This window comes from Podarcis vaucheri (assembly GCF_965113315.1).
Source record: "Podarcis vaucheri genome assembly, chromosome: 2".
In the NCBI taxonomy this organism is placed as follows: Eukaryota; Metazoa; Chordata; class Lepidosauria; order Squamata; family Lacertidae; genus Podarcis; species Podarcis vaucheri.
The window spans coordinates 59229719-59249099 of record NC_138760.1 but is presented as its reverse complement, the minus strand read 5'-3'; the positions used below and the strand labels follow the sequence as shown (position 1 = coordinate 59249099).

The window sequence follows — 19381 nt, the reverse complement described above, 5'->3', positions numbered from 1 at the left end:
GGAAAACAGATGGATTAGCAGTGAACCTCGGAAAGTTCATTCATGCCTGCTTTGCTTTTGATGTGGCACTGTTGTCTGAGAGAAAAACAAGAGAAGATTTATATCTGTTCTATATCTGACAAAAGCCCAAAGACATCCATCTCTATCTGTTATTCTCCTGCTGAATTACCTTCTTTTTTTAGCCTGTTGAAAGTTGGCAGTTAAATTTTGGAATAAATCATCCTATGATTTCTGAATATTGTTCTAACTCTGCTCTGTTTTCCGCAATGAAACAATAGGTCACTCCAGTGGGGGGAAATTACCGTTGAGTTAAAATGTCAGCTACAAACTAAAGACTTGTGAATCGATAAGGCTCATAGATGTATTTTTCAAAAGTTCATATGATCTGTTTTTAACTAAGCCTCTGTGTGCAATGCCTTTTACAGAGATGGGAGATTTTTTTATTTTTTTAAAAAAAGATTCAATTTAGCTATTACTGACTTTCCCCCCCAAGCTAGACACAGAAGGACTCTCAAAGCAGGTCTATAAATTAAATTAGCCACACAGTACACAGACTGTGGGGCTCCTTCGTCATGAACAGAGAAGAGCAAGTAGGAAGTGAGGAGAGAAGCCGTTTTCTGCTGCTTTTGTAAATCATGGGCATTTTGTTAACAGGTGTTGCAGACATAGAAAGATGGGAATGAAGGCAGTGGGAGGATTACACACACACACACACACACACATGCAGTGCACATATTTCAAAAATGCATGAGCACTCTAGGAGCTCACAAAGTCATGTTTCGCTCCACTGCAGTTGCCTTTTCATGAGGGGGGGGGAAAGGATCAGCCGCTTGATTTGTATTTAACTATGTACCTAACAGCTGTAGATAGGCTGTGCAATGAAGTCTTGAGAGAGGAAAAATGCCCTGGATATTTTGAAGGATTTCTTCAAACTGGCACAAGAAGGAGGTTTTTGTTCCTAAGGAAGCAAGGCTTTGCATCTAACTGTTTAAAATTGTCTAAATGAGATGAAACACCTTCAGTTCAAACTATCTTCACACCTTCTTTCTACGTACAATGCATGGATGGAGACGGGAGGAGTGGGATTACACTGCTGCACCCAAATCCATCACACATAGACCCCAAAGGTCTGAAAAAGGATGCTTAACTGTGTGTAAACATATGAGGTACTTATACATGTGCACAAGTCAAACACCCCTTTCCAGACTTCACAAAGGACAGAGGGTGGGAACAGGAGGGTGCATATTATTGAGGACAGGACTAGTGGTGCAGTTCATCACCCCTCTTGTCTTCCCATGTCCATGTAAATATTCTATATATGGAGAAGATGAAGATCAAAGACAGCAGTAGCCTGTGTGGTGCCTTTCAACTCGCATGCGCCCCAGTTGTTGGACTCCAACTCCCATCTGCCCAGCCAGTATGGCCAATGGAGAGGGGTGATTTAAGTTGTCGTCCAACGACATCTGCAGGCCACCACATTAGTGACCTGTGATCTAGGGGCTTAAGTGGTTTGCTAAAAATAAGTTAAAATGCACAAATATGCGCAGAAACCCTTAGAAAAAGGCATAACAGTCTTAAGTCAAGAGGCCAACAACTCTTATCTATACAAATGTTTCAGAACATTAGCACTCATTGGCAATGAAAAGCTTCTGTTCAGAGAGAAAGGGAGATTTCAATTTTCTTCACTAAGGCTTGTCCAAATTGCCATTCTTGGTGCCAGCATGGTTCTCTCCAGAACACCTGTTCCAAATAGTCTTTGTCAGTTTGTGATTTTCAGATGACACAAGAAGCATACGCCAAGCATAAGTCCTCCTGATGCCACTAGGCAGTCCTACAATGAAGTACAAATCCCCTTTGCCACTGCAGCTCAGAAAACACACCTCTCACTTAGCAGCTGAATGAGATCTTGCTTTGCAATCAGAGCTGGACACCCAAAAAATAATACAAGGGATTTTTGTTTGATTATCTGTTGATCATTACTGTATATCCCCTTGGAGATGGTTACGTTTTTAAATGATAACTTGCTCACCTGGGATGGTCTGGTCTGCAGTCTTATATGAATAATTCTCACTGAAATTAGTGGGACTTGCCTCTGAGTAGAGATTCATAGGATTGGGCTATTACTTACTTTAGAAAATAACAGTGAAGGTCTGTCATTATGGGTGGTGTCTCTGTGTTGCTTATTAAATCTCTGATATCATGTAGGGATATCATGATACAAGGGATGACAGTCAGGTTCTGCCCTTACTGCACTCCATAAATATAGAAGAAAGGAAAAAGATGTCCCAGAGAATGGGGAAGTGGGTAAACCTATTTCCTGCTCCTAATGGCTAAAGCCTGTTTCTGTTTGCATAACCCACTCTGAATTCTGTTTATTTTAATCACACAAGAGTGTGGCAGAAGTTTAGAAGCTGGCTTTATTTTTCAATACAGAAAGGCAAAAGAGGCACCCCGTCCCCTCATTTGCATCTCTGGAAACTGTGCCCCAGTTTCTCTTGCAGATGATGTGTCTCTGTTAAGAAGCTGCTACTCAGCAAACTAAATTATATTTGGCTTGATTTGAATGACGGTTATGGTCCCCACAGGTTGGGAGTGATGATTATGTTCTCTCCAAAGACAGATGACATTTTAAATCCATCATTAGCTCAGTATTTCATTCAGAAGGCAAATGATTTTTTTTCTTTTCTTTTTTCTTTAAAAAAATCTGTTCTAGATTTTTCTTCTAGCCATAGATTATTACTTTGGGCACATCTTCAACTAAGCATTTTTAAATGACAAATCAAGAAACCAATTAAGACATATTTAGTCTTCGCTGCTGCACCCACTTATGCACACTTAAATCCTATTGATTGCAGTAGAACCTAAATGCATGTAACTGGTCAGGGGATTTCAGTCATAAACATTGGTTTGCGTTGTGTGTGTGTTTAATGCTAGCGGCTTTCCAGCTGGCTGATTACAAACCTCAAAGACCAGTAATTTTTCTTCCCAGAAGAGCCTCAGTTCTCATTTGTGTGCTCCATTTATCCTGCCAATATATTCACTATGTGGCGATGACATATAATCCTTTTTTTTTAAGTATATGAATAAAAGCTGCACTGTATGTCTCTCTGAATCTTGCCAGGTCTACAGCAGCAGGTCCTTACCACGTTCTCTGTTTCTTTTTCCAGGAGAGCCTTCAAGATGGTCTTCATCACACTGTGACTGCTGCTGTAAAAATGGCAAAGGCGACAAAGAAGGAGAAAGTGGAACCTCCTGCAATGAACTCTCCACCTCGAGCTGCGACAGCCAGTCAGAAGCCAGCTCCCCTCAAGAGACTGTCATCTGTGGCCCGGTCACCCGCCAGTCCAATATACAGACTCTGGATAGGCCAGTCAAGAAAGGCCCGGTGCAGCTACTTCAGCAGTCCGAAATCCGGAGGAAAAGCGACCTGCTCCGAACTCTAACCTCCGGCTCTAGGGAATCCAACTCTAGTAAAAAAAAATCGGCGAAAGAAAAGCTCTCGATTGAGGAAGAGTTAGAAAAATGCATCCAGGATTTCCTCAAGATCAAAATCCCAGACAGGTTTCCAGAAAGGAAGCACCCTTGGCAATCTGAACTGTTACGAAAGTATCGTCTATAGGAGCGGGGTTAGGGCAAGGAAAATCACCTTATTGCCATTTACAGAATGAGATCCTACATGATAAAAGAAATAAAATAATAATGGTAATAATTTGTTAGATCACACACACAAAAACGACGATGACCCACAATCCATCACTATAGTACAGCCTAATTTGCCTATTTCACCAAAGCATTCCTAATTACACTATAACAATATCCTCCCTGTGATAGGAGGATTAACAAGGCATTCATCATGTGTTAACCTCCTGACATATGCCATATGCTTGCAGTGCCACACACACAGCTAAGGAAACATGTGCAGTATGGTTGTGGGTTGGCACCACCAACGACGAAAATTCTCATATGGTCGGGCAGAGTTTTATGGTGGGCGGTGATTTTCTAAGCTGCATGCCTTCTTGAGTTCACCTTTAATGTCATTTATTTGGAGAGAGAAGCTGGGTCAGGCAGATGTCAATGGTCTTGAAAGGAAGACGTGATGTCTTGCCGGTTTACACCAGGAGAGAGTGTATATATGTCTGTGTGCCACATAAAAGCTTTCTTCGTTTCCTCCTTTTAACTGTGTGTTACTCTCAAAAAGGAACTACTAGAGCTTACTGGATGACCTATGTCCTCTTCCCCACCCCTGTAGAATTATGTACAGAATAAGTATTTGCCCCCTTCTTTTCTTGGAGAGGAGGGTCAACTCTTGATATCAGCGGTAGATCTGAATTTGCTCTGTTTGCACACCATGAATGTTTATGAGCCACAGACTGCACTCAGCTTAGCAGGAACATCTGACAAGCCAATGGCTGCAATCCAGTAGGGAGATACGTGCGGGGTCCAAGTGGTTGTGGGCTGTCACACTTCAGATTTTGCTCAGTTTCTCTTTCAGCAATTTTCATCCCAATCCCTTGAATTTAGAGTGTTTAAAAAGTAGCCCCGTGGATTCAGGAGGGAGAGCTGCTGGAATTAAAACTGATAGAACTCTAGTGTGCATGGAGAAATGGCAGACATCTGCATTGTGAATTGTAAGTCCTGCCAATGTTTTTTTTTTTTTTTGGCTTTTTTTACTGGCCCTGCCTTCCAAAGAGACTTTATGTGCATGCAGAAATCAAGCAGGAAATCCTTTCCCATCATGTTATCTCCACGCCAGATAATATTTCTCGCTCCTTTTTTTTTTTTACATACCAGTGATGGCACAGGGGCAGTAAAATTAGTAACCAAATGGCAACACTAATTGTACCTAGTTGTTGGACTCTTTCTGCAGCCTTCATTTCTTAACTTGAGGAATTGGCAAGTGGCGGGGGTGGGGAGAGAGATTAGGTTCAGTTCTAGTTGTGTACAAAATGGTCTTTTGACCAACTTGATACCATTTTCCTGGCATCTCTGTTAATATGTTAGGCAATTTTGTCTACCACTCTGCTCTTTCGTCCTTTCTCATGCTATAGAGCTCTCATCCCACCCCACAACAACAAATGTGTTTAGGAGATTAAGGATGAAAAGGAAAGGAACCAGTTGAAAGAGGAGATGCTGGTGATTATTCCTCTTCTGGAGGAAGAATATGGGCAGGTCAAGCCGCTGAGTTGTTGATTTATGTGGGCTTGCCAAGCGCTGCTGCCAAGCATGTATTTGGCCCAAATAAATGGGGGAGAGCAGGCTCCCATCCCCTTTTGACACAGATGCAATTAGAAGAAATTATAGGCCTATCAAGATGCATTTTGCACTCCGGTTTGCAGGAAATGGATTGTTCAAGTGACAGGCAACATTCCGCTTCTAGCTGCATGCATTTGAAAATGAAATTAAAAATTGAAAAGTATCCAAATGCACTCAGCTAATGGGGATTCATGGGGGGGGGGAGCAAGGGCCTTCTCAGAACACAAGAAATTCCCTTTGAGGGGAAGAGCTTCACTTACTTATGAGCATCTTTTTACCTATAGCATTAGACCGAAAGGGAGGCAGGGTCTAAAGAAGCTTGTGTGGGAATGTGTGAAGAATAAAGTGAGAAGTGCAGACACAAAGCACTTGAGATACAATAGAAACTTGCCTCCTTTAAGCAGCCGGCCAGCCCTTCAGACAAATCCTCTTTGTCTGTTTTGTAGACACAGGTTTATTCCAATTATGAGCACCCTTATATAGAAGCAGGTTCTGCTGTAATAAACAAGGCTTACCGTAACCTCCCAGTATAGATGATGGTGATGATTGATGAGCTCAAGATAACATGGTTCTTTCCCCTACATCCTATTTATTATCAACAACCCCATGAGCTAGATGAGGCTGCAAGTTAGCCAAGTGAGCTTCAGGCTGAGTGGAGATACGAACCTGACTCTTTCAGCCCAACACTCCAGAGCAGCACATGTCGTGAGGTTCCTGCTTACCTGGATGGGGATAATGTGGACTGGCAGGAAGGTCCCCTATGGGAGCAGCAGACTGCGGTCCTGCTTCTGCACCTTTGCACCTCCCTGCAGGGCTGCCCAACCCTAGACCCATCCAATTAAGCAGCAGTACAACAACCACTGTTGGGATGGTGCAACTTCCATGATTATTGCCACATCTTAGTTGTTAGCTCTCAGGGTGCTGAGGAAACATTCTGAAGCACAAGAAGGGAAATATTAGGAAGTTCAGTATGAAATGGTGCTGAAAGCATGTACCCTACCAGTACTTTCTGGAAGTAAGAACTATTTGACTTCCTTGGGAAGTGGGGGACTCTCCTTCATTATAGGTGTTTAAGCAGAGGTTGGATGGCCATCTGTAATAATAATAATAATAATAATAATAATAATAATAATAATAATAGTAATAATAATAATAGTAATAATAATTTATTATTTATACCCCGCCCATCTGGCTGGGCCTCCCCAGCCACTCTGGACGGCTTCCAACAAAATATTAAAATACAGTAATGCATCAAACATTAAAAGCTTCCCTCAACAGGGCTGCCTTCAGATGTCTTCTAAAAGTCTGGTAGTTGTTGTTTTCTTTGACATCTGGTGGGAGGGTGTTCCACAGGGCAGGTGCCACTACTGAGAAGGCTCTCTGCCTGGTTCCCTGTAACTTGGCTTCTCGCAGTGAGGGAACCGCCAGAAGGCCCTCGGAGCTGGACCTCAGTGTCCGGGTAGAACGATGGGGGTGGAGATGTTCCTTTAGATATACTGGGCCAAGGCCATTTAGGGCTTTAAAGGTCAGCACCAAGACTTTGAATTGTGCTTGGAAACGTACTGGGAGCCAATGCAGGTCTTTCAAGACTGGTGTTATGTGGTCTTGGCGGCCGCTGCCAGTCACCAGTCGAGCTGCCGCATTCTGGATTAGTTGTAGTTTCCGGGTCACCTTCAAAGGATGCTTTAGCTGAGATTCCTGGATTGCAGGGGGCTGGACTAGATGACTCTTCCAACTCTACAATTCTATGATTTTATGATACTAAAGGCTTTTAAAAACTTTGACCAGGACTGAATTCTATGGCTTTCAAAAGCACTGGTGGGAACCAATAAGCATCAGTCATTAGGAATGAGAGAAATCCACTCTGTAGCTTCTCAGGAGCACTTTCATCTCCTTCTACTTTTTGGGCTTTCAGGGTGAGCCCTGGCACTGAAAATATTGACCAGGGCTGAGCCCTGCCACAAATCAAACCAGTCTCTTTCTCGCTGTGATTGAGTTGAGGTAGTATGTGTAGTAATTGAGTTGATGTTTAGCATTAGTGACATTTTTAGCAGCCTGTTAAAGAAATCATTCGCACCACAGAACCTGGATTTACATTGATTTAGTTAATTGGAGGTTAATTAGAGTAAACTGACTTAAATCCAAGCACTGTGGAGTAACTTTTTTCTTCTTACAGCAAATCAGCTTGGAAAGCCTGAGTTTTTGCACAGGGTCTCTCAGCAGCACCTCTCAGCCCAGACAAATGTGCTGCGTGGCATGATGGGTATAGTGCCAGCTTAGACTGAAGAGTGTTTGCTTTCAGCAGATCTGAAGCCTAGTCTCTTGGTTTTATGGCTGCCATTTTCTCTCACAATTTTGCAACTAAATTATTTATGGAGAAAGGTAGTCGCAAATAAATCTGCAGAGATCATTAGCCAGGCCTAAATTTGCTTTTCAATGAAGTCTTAACAGCTCTTATTGAGTACGGGTGTAGTGCAGGGATGAAGGAATCTGTCAGCTTTGGTTCCCCATCTCCCCAGTCCTAAGTTCAATTCTCTACATTTCCACATCAATTTGTTCTTTAAAAAAAAAAAAAACCCTCATGAAAATCTGCCCACATTTTAATGGAAAATTTCCCTAATATACACATTTTTTTTGCATGTGGTTTCATCTAATTTAATGCATTTCCCCATGTCATTTTCACTAATACACATCAGCAGAAACAACTGTTGCTTACTGGAAGTGAGAGTGGCAAAGTCAGCGCTGTGCAAACACGTTGGAGGAGCCAGTTTCTGTGTATTTTTTTATTCAGATTCAAAATGGATTTTGGTGCTGAGAAATAGGGAGAGAGTAGAATGATGAAGTCACCTGGAGCCCTTGTTAGCAGAGCTGGTGTCAGGAGCTGTCGTGGTAGGGAATCTGCAGGGGTAGCTCTGATGAGAGCCCCCTGGACCTGCTAGATGAAGTGAGAGAGAGAGGCCCATGGAGGGTGTTTGGAGGCCCTCCAAAACTTGGAACTATTGTCAATCCTTAGGGTGGGGAATAAGTCCAATAAATATTCCACCTAAACATTAGGAAGAACTTCCTGACAGTAAGAGCTGTTCGACAGTGGAATTTGCTGCCAAGGAGTGTGGTGGAGTCTCCCACTTTGGAGGTCTTTAAGCAGAGGCTTGACAACCATATGTCAGGAGTGCTCTGATGGTGTTTCCTGCTTGGCAGGGGATTGGACTCGATGGCCCTTGTGGTCTCTTCCAACTCTATGATTCTATGATTCTATGATTCTATGATTCTATGAAATAAGCACATAAATCAGAGCTTTTTTAGTGCTGTAATCTTAGGAAGAAAATCAATGAAGAAAAGTTGGAAACTGAAATAATAATAATAATAATAATAATAATAATAATAATAATAATAACAATAATAATAATAATAATAATAATAATAATAATAATAATAATAATAATATAATATTTATACCCTGCCCATCTGACTGGGCTTCCCCAGCCACTCTGGGCAGCTTCCAACAAAATATTAAAATACAGTAATGCATCAAACATTAAAAGCTTCCCTAAAGTCCCAGGAACAAACCAAGAGCAACTCCAGTGTCAAACTGAGATTTGATGTCTACGTATATGAATGTATTTCTTATTCGCCTTTATTTGAGCTTGAAAGATTATTAAGGCAGTTTCTCCCTCCAATTAATCATGGTTGCCAGGACATGGAGTCAAAGCAGCAAACAGCATCATCTTAATAAACTATACTCAAGCCCACAGTGGCGAGAGTGTGTGTGTGTATACACACACACCCAGAGAGAGAGAGAGAGAGATGTAATAATCTTACATGTACTTCATAGTAGAGTTTCCTCTAATAAAACCTATAAACAAAACCAATTAATTACAGAAATCAAATGGACTCCCACAGTCCCCAGGTGTAAGGTTTGCCTTACACCTAAGGCATAAGCAAATTACAAAAACTCTGTGAATAGGAATAAGCTCCCACACCTTCCCTGATCAACTTCTTCCACGATTTCATTGACCACTTAAGTCAGGGGTGGGGAATTTGCAGACTTGGGGATCCATGTGGCCTTCAGCCTATTTTTTTTTTTTTACAGGAATTGAGAGGGGGCAGGGGAAAAGGAGTTTGGCTGAATAGGGTAAAGGGGGAACTCCCACTTTTGGCTCAGACCCCGTCTACTTTTGCTTCTGGTGCCACCAGTCACTGGCATGTGGCTAAGAGGAGCCAGTGGCCCTTCTAGTCCAGGATCCTGCTCTCTCACAGTGGCCAACCAGATGTCTGTGGGAAGCCTGCAAGCTGGACATGAGCGCAGGAGGAATCTGCCCACCTGTGATTCCCAGCAACTGGTATTCACAGCCATACTGCCTATGACAGGAGAGGTAGAACATAGGCACCCTGGCTAGTAGCCATTGAGAGCCACTAGCACCTGAGGTAATGTAGCCCTCAACAGAAAAAAAGGTTCTCCAGTCCTGACTTGATTATTCCGTTTTGACCCTTTCCCAGGTATAGAAATGTCATTAATGATAATAATAATAATTCACCTTTTGATTTATAATGCACTTTTCAGAAAATTGATTCCCCTCCCAACTGAACTTGTCCATAGACATATAAAGTCCATAGATATATTCCCTCTTGCCTTCTGGTTCTTTTTTGCATTTACCGTATTTTTTGCACCATAACACTCACTTTTTTCCTCCTAGAAAGTAAGGGGAAATGTCTGTGCGTGTTATGGAGGAAATGCCTACGGGTGGCATGCCTACGGATTTTCCTCCTCTAAAAACTACGTGCATGTTATGGTTGGGTGTGTGTTATAGAGCGAAAAATACGGTATATTTCTTCTGTCTTTCCTGGATACTTCCTCCGGAGTCTAAGCTGGCTCCAGGAAAAAAAAAGCTATCTAAGTTAGTCTGGGGGTTCTGCTATGTCTCCATGAACAGCAGCATGAAAACATATCAGAAAGGCACAGAATCTTAGACAGCTTTTGGGTTTTGTTTTGTCTTGTCCCCCCCCATCAAGACTTATGAAACAGATTCTTTGCCCAGCCAGGTCTGCAGAACAGTAGAAAACAAGAAATTAGTCTTTTCCATTATTATTATTATTATTATAGGCTCTTGATAAGAATCAGTCATTCCCCGGGATCATCATGTGCTCACAGTTCTTCTCGCTGCAAATCACAAAGAAGACAGCCTAGCATTAATTCATCTTAATAGCAAATTATAGAGAAGAATGAATGTGGGGTTCATTCGCCCGATAGCACTTCAGCAGGGATTTATCTTGCAGTTTACATGCTGGATTGCCAATGAGGCGCAGGCTGAAATTCAGCATGGCTGACACTCTGCAGTCTCAAATGCAGTCAGCTCCCGCCCCCCCCCCCCCGCCCCCTCTATATATATAAGTTCATTGGATATTGTAGCACAAACCCTTTGGCCAGCAAGGAAGAAGGCGTAGAATGCGCAGAATATTTTCTTTTCCTCTGAGGTTGAATAGAACTGGGTTTCATTTTACACAAGCTGGTTCAGTGATTAATATCTGCAGGGAGGGGGGGAAATCAGACCATACGAAATGTGCCAGAATAGATACGATTTATGTGGCCTTTCCCCCCCCAGTTTTAGATGAAATAGTTGTTGTTCTTTTCCAGTGCCTGCCCCAAGAGTCTTAAAATTTAATGTCCAATATCCAATGTGTGTATGCATATATATCTAGCAGTAGCAAACCTATATGCATGCAGCCCCCATTACAGATGTACACATAGAGCTCTTCAGTGGACCGAATAGAAGAAAGTGAATGCAATATTCACATTTTTTTTTAATAAAAAAGGGTAAATGATTGCAGGCAAAAGAGCTCTGTATGGGCAGCGGAACTCTGGCACCTGTAAGAAATTCAAATTCTTTATATGAATTGTAATATGGACATGACAAACTCACAGTCTCACTACGAGTTTTAAAGTGTTTATAAAACCTGTGATAAAACACTGAGAATGAAAGGCTTCTTTGAAAAGAAATTGGAGAGGGGGTGGGCAGGAGGATGAAGTTTACTTAACTGGGATAATAGCCTAAAGCTTTAATGGTGTGGCAGGGCATGATTTCTAACCTCTGCCAGATGAGAAGAGTCAGGACATGATCCAGCTAATTGTACCGGCTGTTTCTTTATTTATTATTATTGTTTATATTATCAAAAGGAGTCTCAGTTAAATTCTGGATGAAACTTATTCACTTCATAAAAACCAAGGATGGTATTTCCAAACCCCTAGCAGTGCATTGGCACTAATGTACCCTTAAATGCTCTGGAGAGGAGGAAAGATGCTCAGTGCTACTATTACCTACAATAGTGGTGTCTTCAGAAGTTTTGCTATTCTTCGCTTAGGAATAAAGAAACACAGGGTATTCAGTGATGTTTCCTCTGCTGATGGAAGGCATTCATTCACAGCACAAGGAGAAAGGCATTTTTTGGATATTCCTTCTCCTCCCTTCAGCCCCCATCACTATATGCTCAGATATATTGTGTGGTTGCAGATAGTGATGAGGAGATATCCAGTTTGTTTCACATGTTAATGGGAACCTACCTAATTCACACTTCCCAAAACAATACACAAATTGAAATACAGCTATTGTTTGAAGGAAGCACTTCTCCAAATTTTGTGATCCAGTTTTCCAGCTGGGAAATGTGTACAAAAACTCACATATTAGAGAAAGGGTGTGCAAGATGCACATGTTAGTGAATGCAACATCCAAAAATGTGATGTATTGGGGGAAATTGCTTGTAATGTGTGTGTGTGTTAGACAAAAAGGCTTGAAAAAATGTTTCTATCAGCAGAAATATGCACTAAAATTTCTGACAAATGCTTGTGAGGATTGTTTTAAAACAAACAAATAAATCACAGATTGATGCAGAAATGTGGTGAACTGATGTTGAGACTGGAAGAATTAGAAACTGAGAGAAACTGTTATCGGCAAATTTGTTCATCTCCAGTTGTAGGGGGCTGCGGGGAGGTGGATTGCTAAAAAAAACCTTTCCTTCTCCATTCCACTCAGGGATGCCTTCTGTCAGTTACAAGAACACAACTGGATGCCAGCCTTAGGTAATGTTGCACTCCTGCAGCTTGCACTGATCTTCAAATGCTTTGTGAGAAGTAGGAAATAGCAACATTTGTCTCTTATATTGTACGTTCCAGTCTGAAAGATAGAAAATGTTCAAATATAGCCAATATCTCACGATCAACAAGAAGGCAGGTCATCCAGGTGGTAATATCACTAAAATACAAAGGAAATAAACTACATAGAAAAGCATGACTAAAAACATGTTGTGGTAATTATGATTGTGATTAGAAATGCTTATCTGCATTTGAGATGGTTACTTTAAATCATTCTTCTCAATTTCCCAAGGATTCTACCATAGGTAGTTGCACACCCAACAAATTTCTAATACTTTAGGTCGCAGAACCAACATCAGCCACGCACAGGACCCCTCAGGTCCCTCAATTCCATGGTTTGTATAGTAGATGTGCTAATTTATACCTCATCACATTCATTTTATGAAAAGTTCACATATATAACAGGGAATAGCAATTCTAGTTCGAGTATTCCTGGTTGAGCTGTAATACAAAGCCAAGGATTGTGGTTTGATCCTGATTGTCACCAGGGCAGAGTGAAATGGGAGTGATTTATGCATTCACAGTAAACCATTAATCATGGCTTACATTGATGTGCAAATGCAGTCAATGACTTTGGTCTCAGAAATAAGGAAGCTGCCTTATATTCAGTCTGATCCTTGGTCCATGTAGTTCAGTACTGTCGACACCGACTGGCAGGGGACACTTCCAGTCCGATCTAGAGATGCCAGGAATTGAAACTGAGACCTTCTGCATGCAAAACAGATGCTCTACCATTTAACTTCAGCCCAGATCTGATGATACTCTGGCATTTTTTATTAGAACTGAAAGAGGGAAGATTCAGAAAATGCAGCAACTTCATATTAAGAGGCTTGCTCTCATAGCATACTATTTGGTTACTGTGTGTGACAGTAATAGGACTCTCTAGTTCATTTGAAGATGGTTGTGCTTGTCAGCTAGCTCTCAAAAACCTTTAAAAAAAACCTTTTGCGTTCCACCTATCTCCACAGCAGGTATATCCAGCCTGTTCTCACTGTACTGGGTGTTAAACTGCTGCTAAGAATTTTTTTAGAACCTAAACACAGAGGAAGCGGGAATGTTCTCCACTGATTGCAACAAAGTGCAGAGCTACAGACCCTTCAAGTGTCCATATTTTGTAGGGACAGTTCCAGATTTATTCCAATTTCTGGAATGTCCCACTTTTCCTTAGGACATTCCTATTTTCATCAGAGAAATGTTGGAGGGTATGGTAGGATGTCCCTATTTTAATCGTAGAAATGTTGAAAGGGTATGGAGTTATACAGCCCTGGAGCCAAGGAGATAAGTAACCATACAGCCTTTAGAAGACATCTGAAAGCAGCCCTATATAGGAAAGTTTTTTTTAAAATGTTTAATGTTTTATTAGGTTTTAATATATGTTGGAAGCCACTCAGAGTGGCTGGGGCAACCCAGTCAGATGGGCAGGGTATAAATAAAATAATAACAACATCATCATCGTTATCATTATCATCATCATCATCATCATCATCATCATCATCATTACTCCACGAAACAGATCCACAAGACATATGCCAGTCCAAGGCATAGGCTCAGCATCTTACAAAATATGAAATAGGACATCCCTATTTTCACTGGATAAATGTTGGAAGGTATGGACCTCTGACTTAAAAGTCTGGAATGCTGGGATATTCAGATCCTGCTTCACGGTTCTTGTAGGCAAATGACTGAGATAACTTTAAAAATGAGCCTGTGCTTGCTGAAGCAATGTGAAGCTGCCAATTCAGACAGTAAATTAAAGACATGTAGCCATTAGCATTCTTCCAACAATTTGATGCCATTTTAAGTTTTCACCAACAAGAATGCTAGTCAAACCCATTAAAACTGAGTTGACCTAATGCATTTAAGTTACTTCCCTGACATATTAACTTTTTCTTCTCAAATAAGCATCCAAACTCTTGTTAGTACAGTGGACCAGGATAGCATCTTGGCAAAACAAAAGTGCAAGAGATATTTAGAAGAGTCTTCACTTTTTTCCAGTAAATGATAGAAAACTTTAAATGTATGTTGCAAATGTACTGCTCACTTTATCAATTCATAAGTGAACAAGTGTCATCCTTTTGATATGGCTACTTGTAATCTTTACCTTGAGTTTTATTTTTTGAGTATTTTATTATTGCGTATTATTATTTTATTATTGGGGGGCAAATGCCAATTTCTTTAGATCACTGATGACTATACAAAAAAGTAGCACAAGTACACCCTGGAAGCAATGCTAAACTGTCATCACACTGCGCTCATGAACATCATGGTGTACACACAATCATTTTGACCTAAGGGAACCATTCAATTTGAAATTTTCTGTTGACGTAAGATGATACAACTCTGACAAGGATACAGCAAACCAGTGCCACATTTCACTTAGATGTAGGATTCTTTTCAGGGTCCTGGGATAGCCTTAAGAAAAATAACATGAATCACTTTGAAAGTTGTTTTTTTTAATCCCCCCCCATAGGAGTCAACTCCTAGAGGCTGAGGGGTCATTACCCCCCAATAAAATATTTGAGGGGCCTGGGAGGCCCCAGAGTTGATGGACATAGCCATTCCCATGGTGTGCACGCACTGTGTCATGTGATCAATCATGCGGGGCGGGGCTTACCTGCCTGCCCCCCAAATATTTTATTCAATTTGGCACCCCTGAACCTAATTGATTTAGGAGAAAACACTACTGGGCTGAGCTAAGGAGAACCTGAAAGTTTTAAAAAACTTAGATGGATAAAAACTCTGGTGAGAGCCAGTGTGGTATAGTGGTTAAGAGCAGTGGACTCGTAATCTGGTGAACCGGGTTTGCTTCCCCGCTCCTCCACCTGCAGCTGCTGGGTGACCTTGGGCCAGTCACACTTCTTTGAAGTCTCTCAGCCCTACTCACCTCACAGAGTGTTTGTTGTGGGGGAGGAAGGGAAAGGAGATTGTGAGCCACGTTGAGACTCCTTAAAGGGAGTGAAAGGCGGGATATCAAGTCCAAACTCCTCCTCCTCCTTCTCCTCCTCCTCTTCTTCTTCGTGTATGTATTTGCCACGATGCTTCTAGGGACTATCCTCAGGCAGGAGCAGGCTTTGGCTTTGGATTCCTAACTGGGTGGAGAATGGCCTGTTGATATTATAAAGATGTATGCACACCTAACCCCAGCCCCATTCAACAGCCAAACCCACCAGGGCCGGGATCCAGTCCTGCTTATATCCCCTGCCCTGCTCAAACAGCACATCAGCTTCTATCCCAGTTGTGTGCCATGCAGCTGTGGTTCTGCAGCTGGGCTGGTGATTTGTGTCCACTGAACATACTGTACATGCAGTTTACCACAAGCCCCACTCGCTCTACACCCACTCTTGTTGAATCAGAGCCATTATCTGAAAGTGCAATATTTTCCGCTTGATTCCAATGCTTTACAGAACATTTAATTTTAATGTTCCTATGGAAATAGGATAAATCAGGATGTTCCTATGGAAGTGGGAAAATTCTGGTTATAGTTACAATTTTATTCCTTTTCTCAGTGGTGTACGTGATAGTTTCCCATGCTAAGAAACATAAAAACAGAAAAGATGCTCTGGGCAATGATGGCCAGAGTAAAGATGAACATCTTTTTCAAAACCCTTTTCTCTTTTTTTTACTTACCCAATTTTCCACTTTCCTCAACTGTGCACATGCACCTGGAGGAAAATCTCATAATGTTTATTTGTTGAGTTGCTACTGAATGCCACCTAAGATGAAATTGCATGGCAAATTTAGCACTTCCTGCATATCTGAGGAAAGCCAAAAGTAGCTGTTGTTTTTATTTGAGAAGGAAAAAATGCAAAAAATAAATAAATGTATATTTTACCAAAGCGAAAAAGAGAGACATATAAGCAAACAGTTTTGAATGAACTAGAGGAACTAGTGGAGTTTGTCAGAGGGATTCCACATATTCCCATCTGGAATCCACAAAAAACACTTGTGTCATAACTACATAAAGCTTCACTGGCTAAGATCTGTACGATTATTTTTTGAGTTTCATGATTAGCACTGAGCTATTGATTTACAAATTTCTTATGTACACACAGGGTTCTTTGTATACCATAGAAGACAAACATGATAGATGCGTTGTTTATAGTTCCAGCTCTGTGAACACTAAAAATTACCAGGATAAAGCTATGAAATACACTTAAAATAAATTAAGTTTCTGATAATGAACATCTGCGAATGAACATCTCCCAATCTCTTATATAGGCATCAAAGTCAGGTCATTGAGATGAGTTCAGATGGATAATGCTGTGGGTTATATAGTGCAATTTATTATGAAGTGATTTGTTTCCCAGTTTGGTTGGGAGTCCCCCCCCCACTCATGGAATAGCCGTTTCAAGTGCTCTGTAAATATGGTGCAGATCTGTGCAAATGTTCAGGACAAATCATAAGAGGGAAAGTGCTAATCTGTATTATCGGGAGCGGGAATATATACTCATATAATTATTATTTTAAACACAAAATTCTCACACATCAAGTTGTAGCTTTTGCTGCTGTGGCTACTCTGAAGTACAGTGTCCTAAGCCTCTCACCTGGCATAAATTCTGAGAATCCTTAGTGGAAAGAGTAACAGGTCTTTCCCCTGACAAATAAAAATAAAGTAAAAAGTAGGATGACAAACTGGTTGAATCTTTGGCTATTTAGATTTCCTATATACATATCTGCACACAAATGAGTAAAATGCATACAATGCAATATTTTTCACAGCGGACACAGGATTTGATGTTTCTTTTGTGACTTCTGTGATAATGTGATCTATACGGGGCCTTGCTGAAGTTCGTTTCTTTCTGACCTCATGTGAGCACGTCGATTCTTGACTTTGCCAGGCTGAGTCAGTCTGTTGCACTTCGATGTTCTGTCAAGTGGCACCCACTGAATTTACCTCTTCGACTTATTTTCTTACGTGGTTCACTTTGTACATACGTGTAATGTCAAAACTGTTTACAGGTTATTTTGTGCGTATTTGTGGATTTTAAAGAAAAGCCAGTTTAACTCAGAACAACAATGGGAGGGGGGAAGAAAAGAGAAAAAATAAAGATTGACAAGGGATCAATTTTACTGGACGGTGTTTAAAAATGAATGTGCTTAATTCAATATATACATCATTGAATATGGTCTCACATGAATGCATGTAACTCCATGTTGTCAGTTCCCACCAGTGAGGTTACTTGGCAATATTCTGCAGTGTGTGAATAGCAAATATACATAAAAAAAACCCTACTGTGACTCTGACTTACAAATATAACTCAGTAATTGTTTTTTTTTTTAAGAAACTGTACTGTGTAAAAAGAAAACGGATATGTAGCTTTTGGCTTGCTGTATTTTCCTGTTACTGACAAGATCCTGAAATACAAAAAAAGAAAAGAAAAGAAATCCTCAAACAAAAACAAACCACAGCATAGCTCTGATTGGAGTGAACTGGAGTCATTCATGGAATGGTACATAGTCCATTAAATAAATTTCCTATTTAGATGACACAGTGGTTTATATGTCGTAAATCTCGTACCATTCTGCCATAAATGTTCTTGTGGCAAAGGAAGAAATCGTCTTTTTGTTTTTTCTTTTAGAGTCACTCACTGTGGAAGAACCAATTAAAGGCTACACTATATTGTTCTACTCCTTGTATGGTAGTCTAGTGAAATCATACCGTTATGTCAGGGGATGATTAGCTGCTTGTGCTTAAAATTGTGCCCCTTCAGAGTTTGTGCGGCCCCACAAACCTCTGTGTGTGACAGAGCTCCTCAGACATGTCTGCTCTAGTCACTAGTAGAGTCTGACAGTGGCTGCCTGCGGAAGCGCTTCCAGCAAAGAAGTTCCTTAACGGAAACGCGTCTCCTGGACTCACGACGTGACAGTTTCCGGCGGAGTATGGGTCTCCCTGCAGTTGCTTCTGACACCTCCCCGCTATTTTCGCTGGATGTGTCTCTCACCCCTTTCTCTCCCCTGCTGTTTCCTGCCTGGGCTGCTGCGTCTCTCTCAGCATTACTGAGATCCTCCTCCAGAGACCCCTCGCTCCCCCTACTGGTCCCTGCTTTGGCTGCTGACTCTCTCCCAGTCTCTGGGAGCCCTACCAACTCCCTTTCCTCTGATGTCAGTTCCCTGACATCCACCTCCCCTCCAGGGCCCCCTTCTCCCCCGCCCCTACTCTCTCCTCTGGGCGGTGAGGAGCTGAAACCCCGAAAAGAATCCTCTTCATCTTCAGACGTCTCGAACATTTCCCTCCATCGGTCTTCGTTCCGACTCGCTGAATCCTCCTCCACCTCGGAATCAGAGAACCCCTCCAACTCTTCTTCTTCGTCGGTGGTGGCAAAGTATTCCCTCCGGAACCTCGCCACTGGCTGGGGTTTACGAGGGAATCTCTGATGAAAAGTTTCTATCAAAACCTCGTCATCTACATCCTCTGCCCTGACCCAGGTGTTTTCCGACTCCGGCTCCCCTTCCCACATTACCAAATACTCTACTTGCTCTCCCTTCCACCTGGAATCGAGAATCTCCGCTACATGGTAGCTGTGTTCTTTTTCCTCCATAGCTGGTCCCCTATTGACCCTCCCCTCTCTGTCCCCTTTATACGGTGACAGCAACGACCTGTGGAACACTGGGTGCAACTTCATGTGGTTCGGTAACCGGAGTCTGAAAGCCACTGGGTTGACCTGCTGCGTGACTTCAAATGGGCCCAGCCTTTTGGGTCTTAACTTCTTACAACCTCCTTTGAATGGTAACCCTTGGGTGGACAGCCACACCTGGTCCCCCACCCTAATGCTTTCCCCTTCCCTTCTGGTTTTGTCTGCCTGCCTCTTATATTCCTCCTTCGCCCTGTTTAAATTAAGTTGGAGCTGGCGATGGATCGCTTCCATTTCTTCAACGAACTGTTCTGCGGCTGGAACGCTCCAGTTCTCCCCTTCCCCCCCTGGGAAGGCTCGGGGATGACACCCGTGATTAGCCAAAAAGGGGCTCATCCCCGTGGACACGTTC

The 19381-nt window shown here is 41.9% G+C and overlaps 1 protein-coding gene and 2 long non-coding RNA genes across 4 annotated transcripts in view; 2 read left to right on the top strand and 1 right to left on the bottom strand.

Annotated features, from left to right (window-relative positions):
* KCTD16 (potassium channel tetramerization domain containing 16) overlaps positions 1–8266 on the top strand; it is a 151960-nt gene extending 143694 nt beyond the window's left edge. For both annotated transcript variants that reach the window (XM_082213502.1, XM_082213501.1), the window contains exon 3: positions 3168–8266. In XM_082213502.1, coding sequence (XP_082069628.1) covers positions 3168–3619 — 452 coding nt within the window. In that variant the 3' untranslated portion in view covers positions 3620–8266. The remainder of the gene's footprint in view (positions 1–3167) is intronic.
* The window catches only part of LOC309527049, a 399231-nt gene that overhangs the window by 250488 nt on the left and 129362 nt on the right, over positions 1–19381 (bottom strand). The gene's annotated exons all lie outside the window — the stretch shown is intronic.
* Positions 11317–17884, top strand: LOC309527131. Its single transcript, XR_014217118.1, has 2 exons — positions 11317–13599; positions 13643–17884. It is a non-coding gene; the product is annotated as an uncharacterized lncRNA (long non-coding RNA).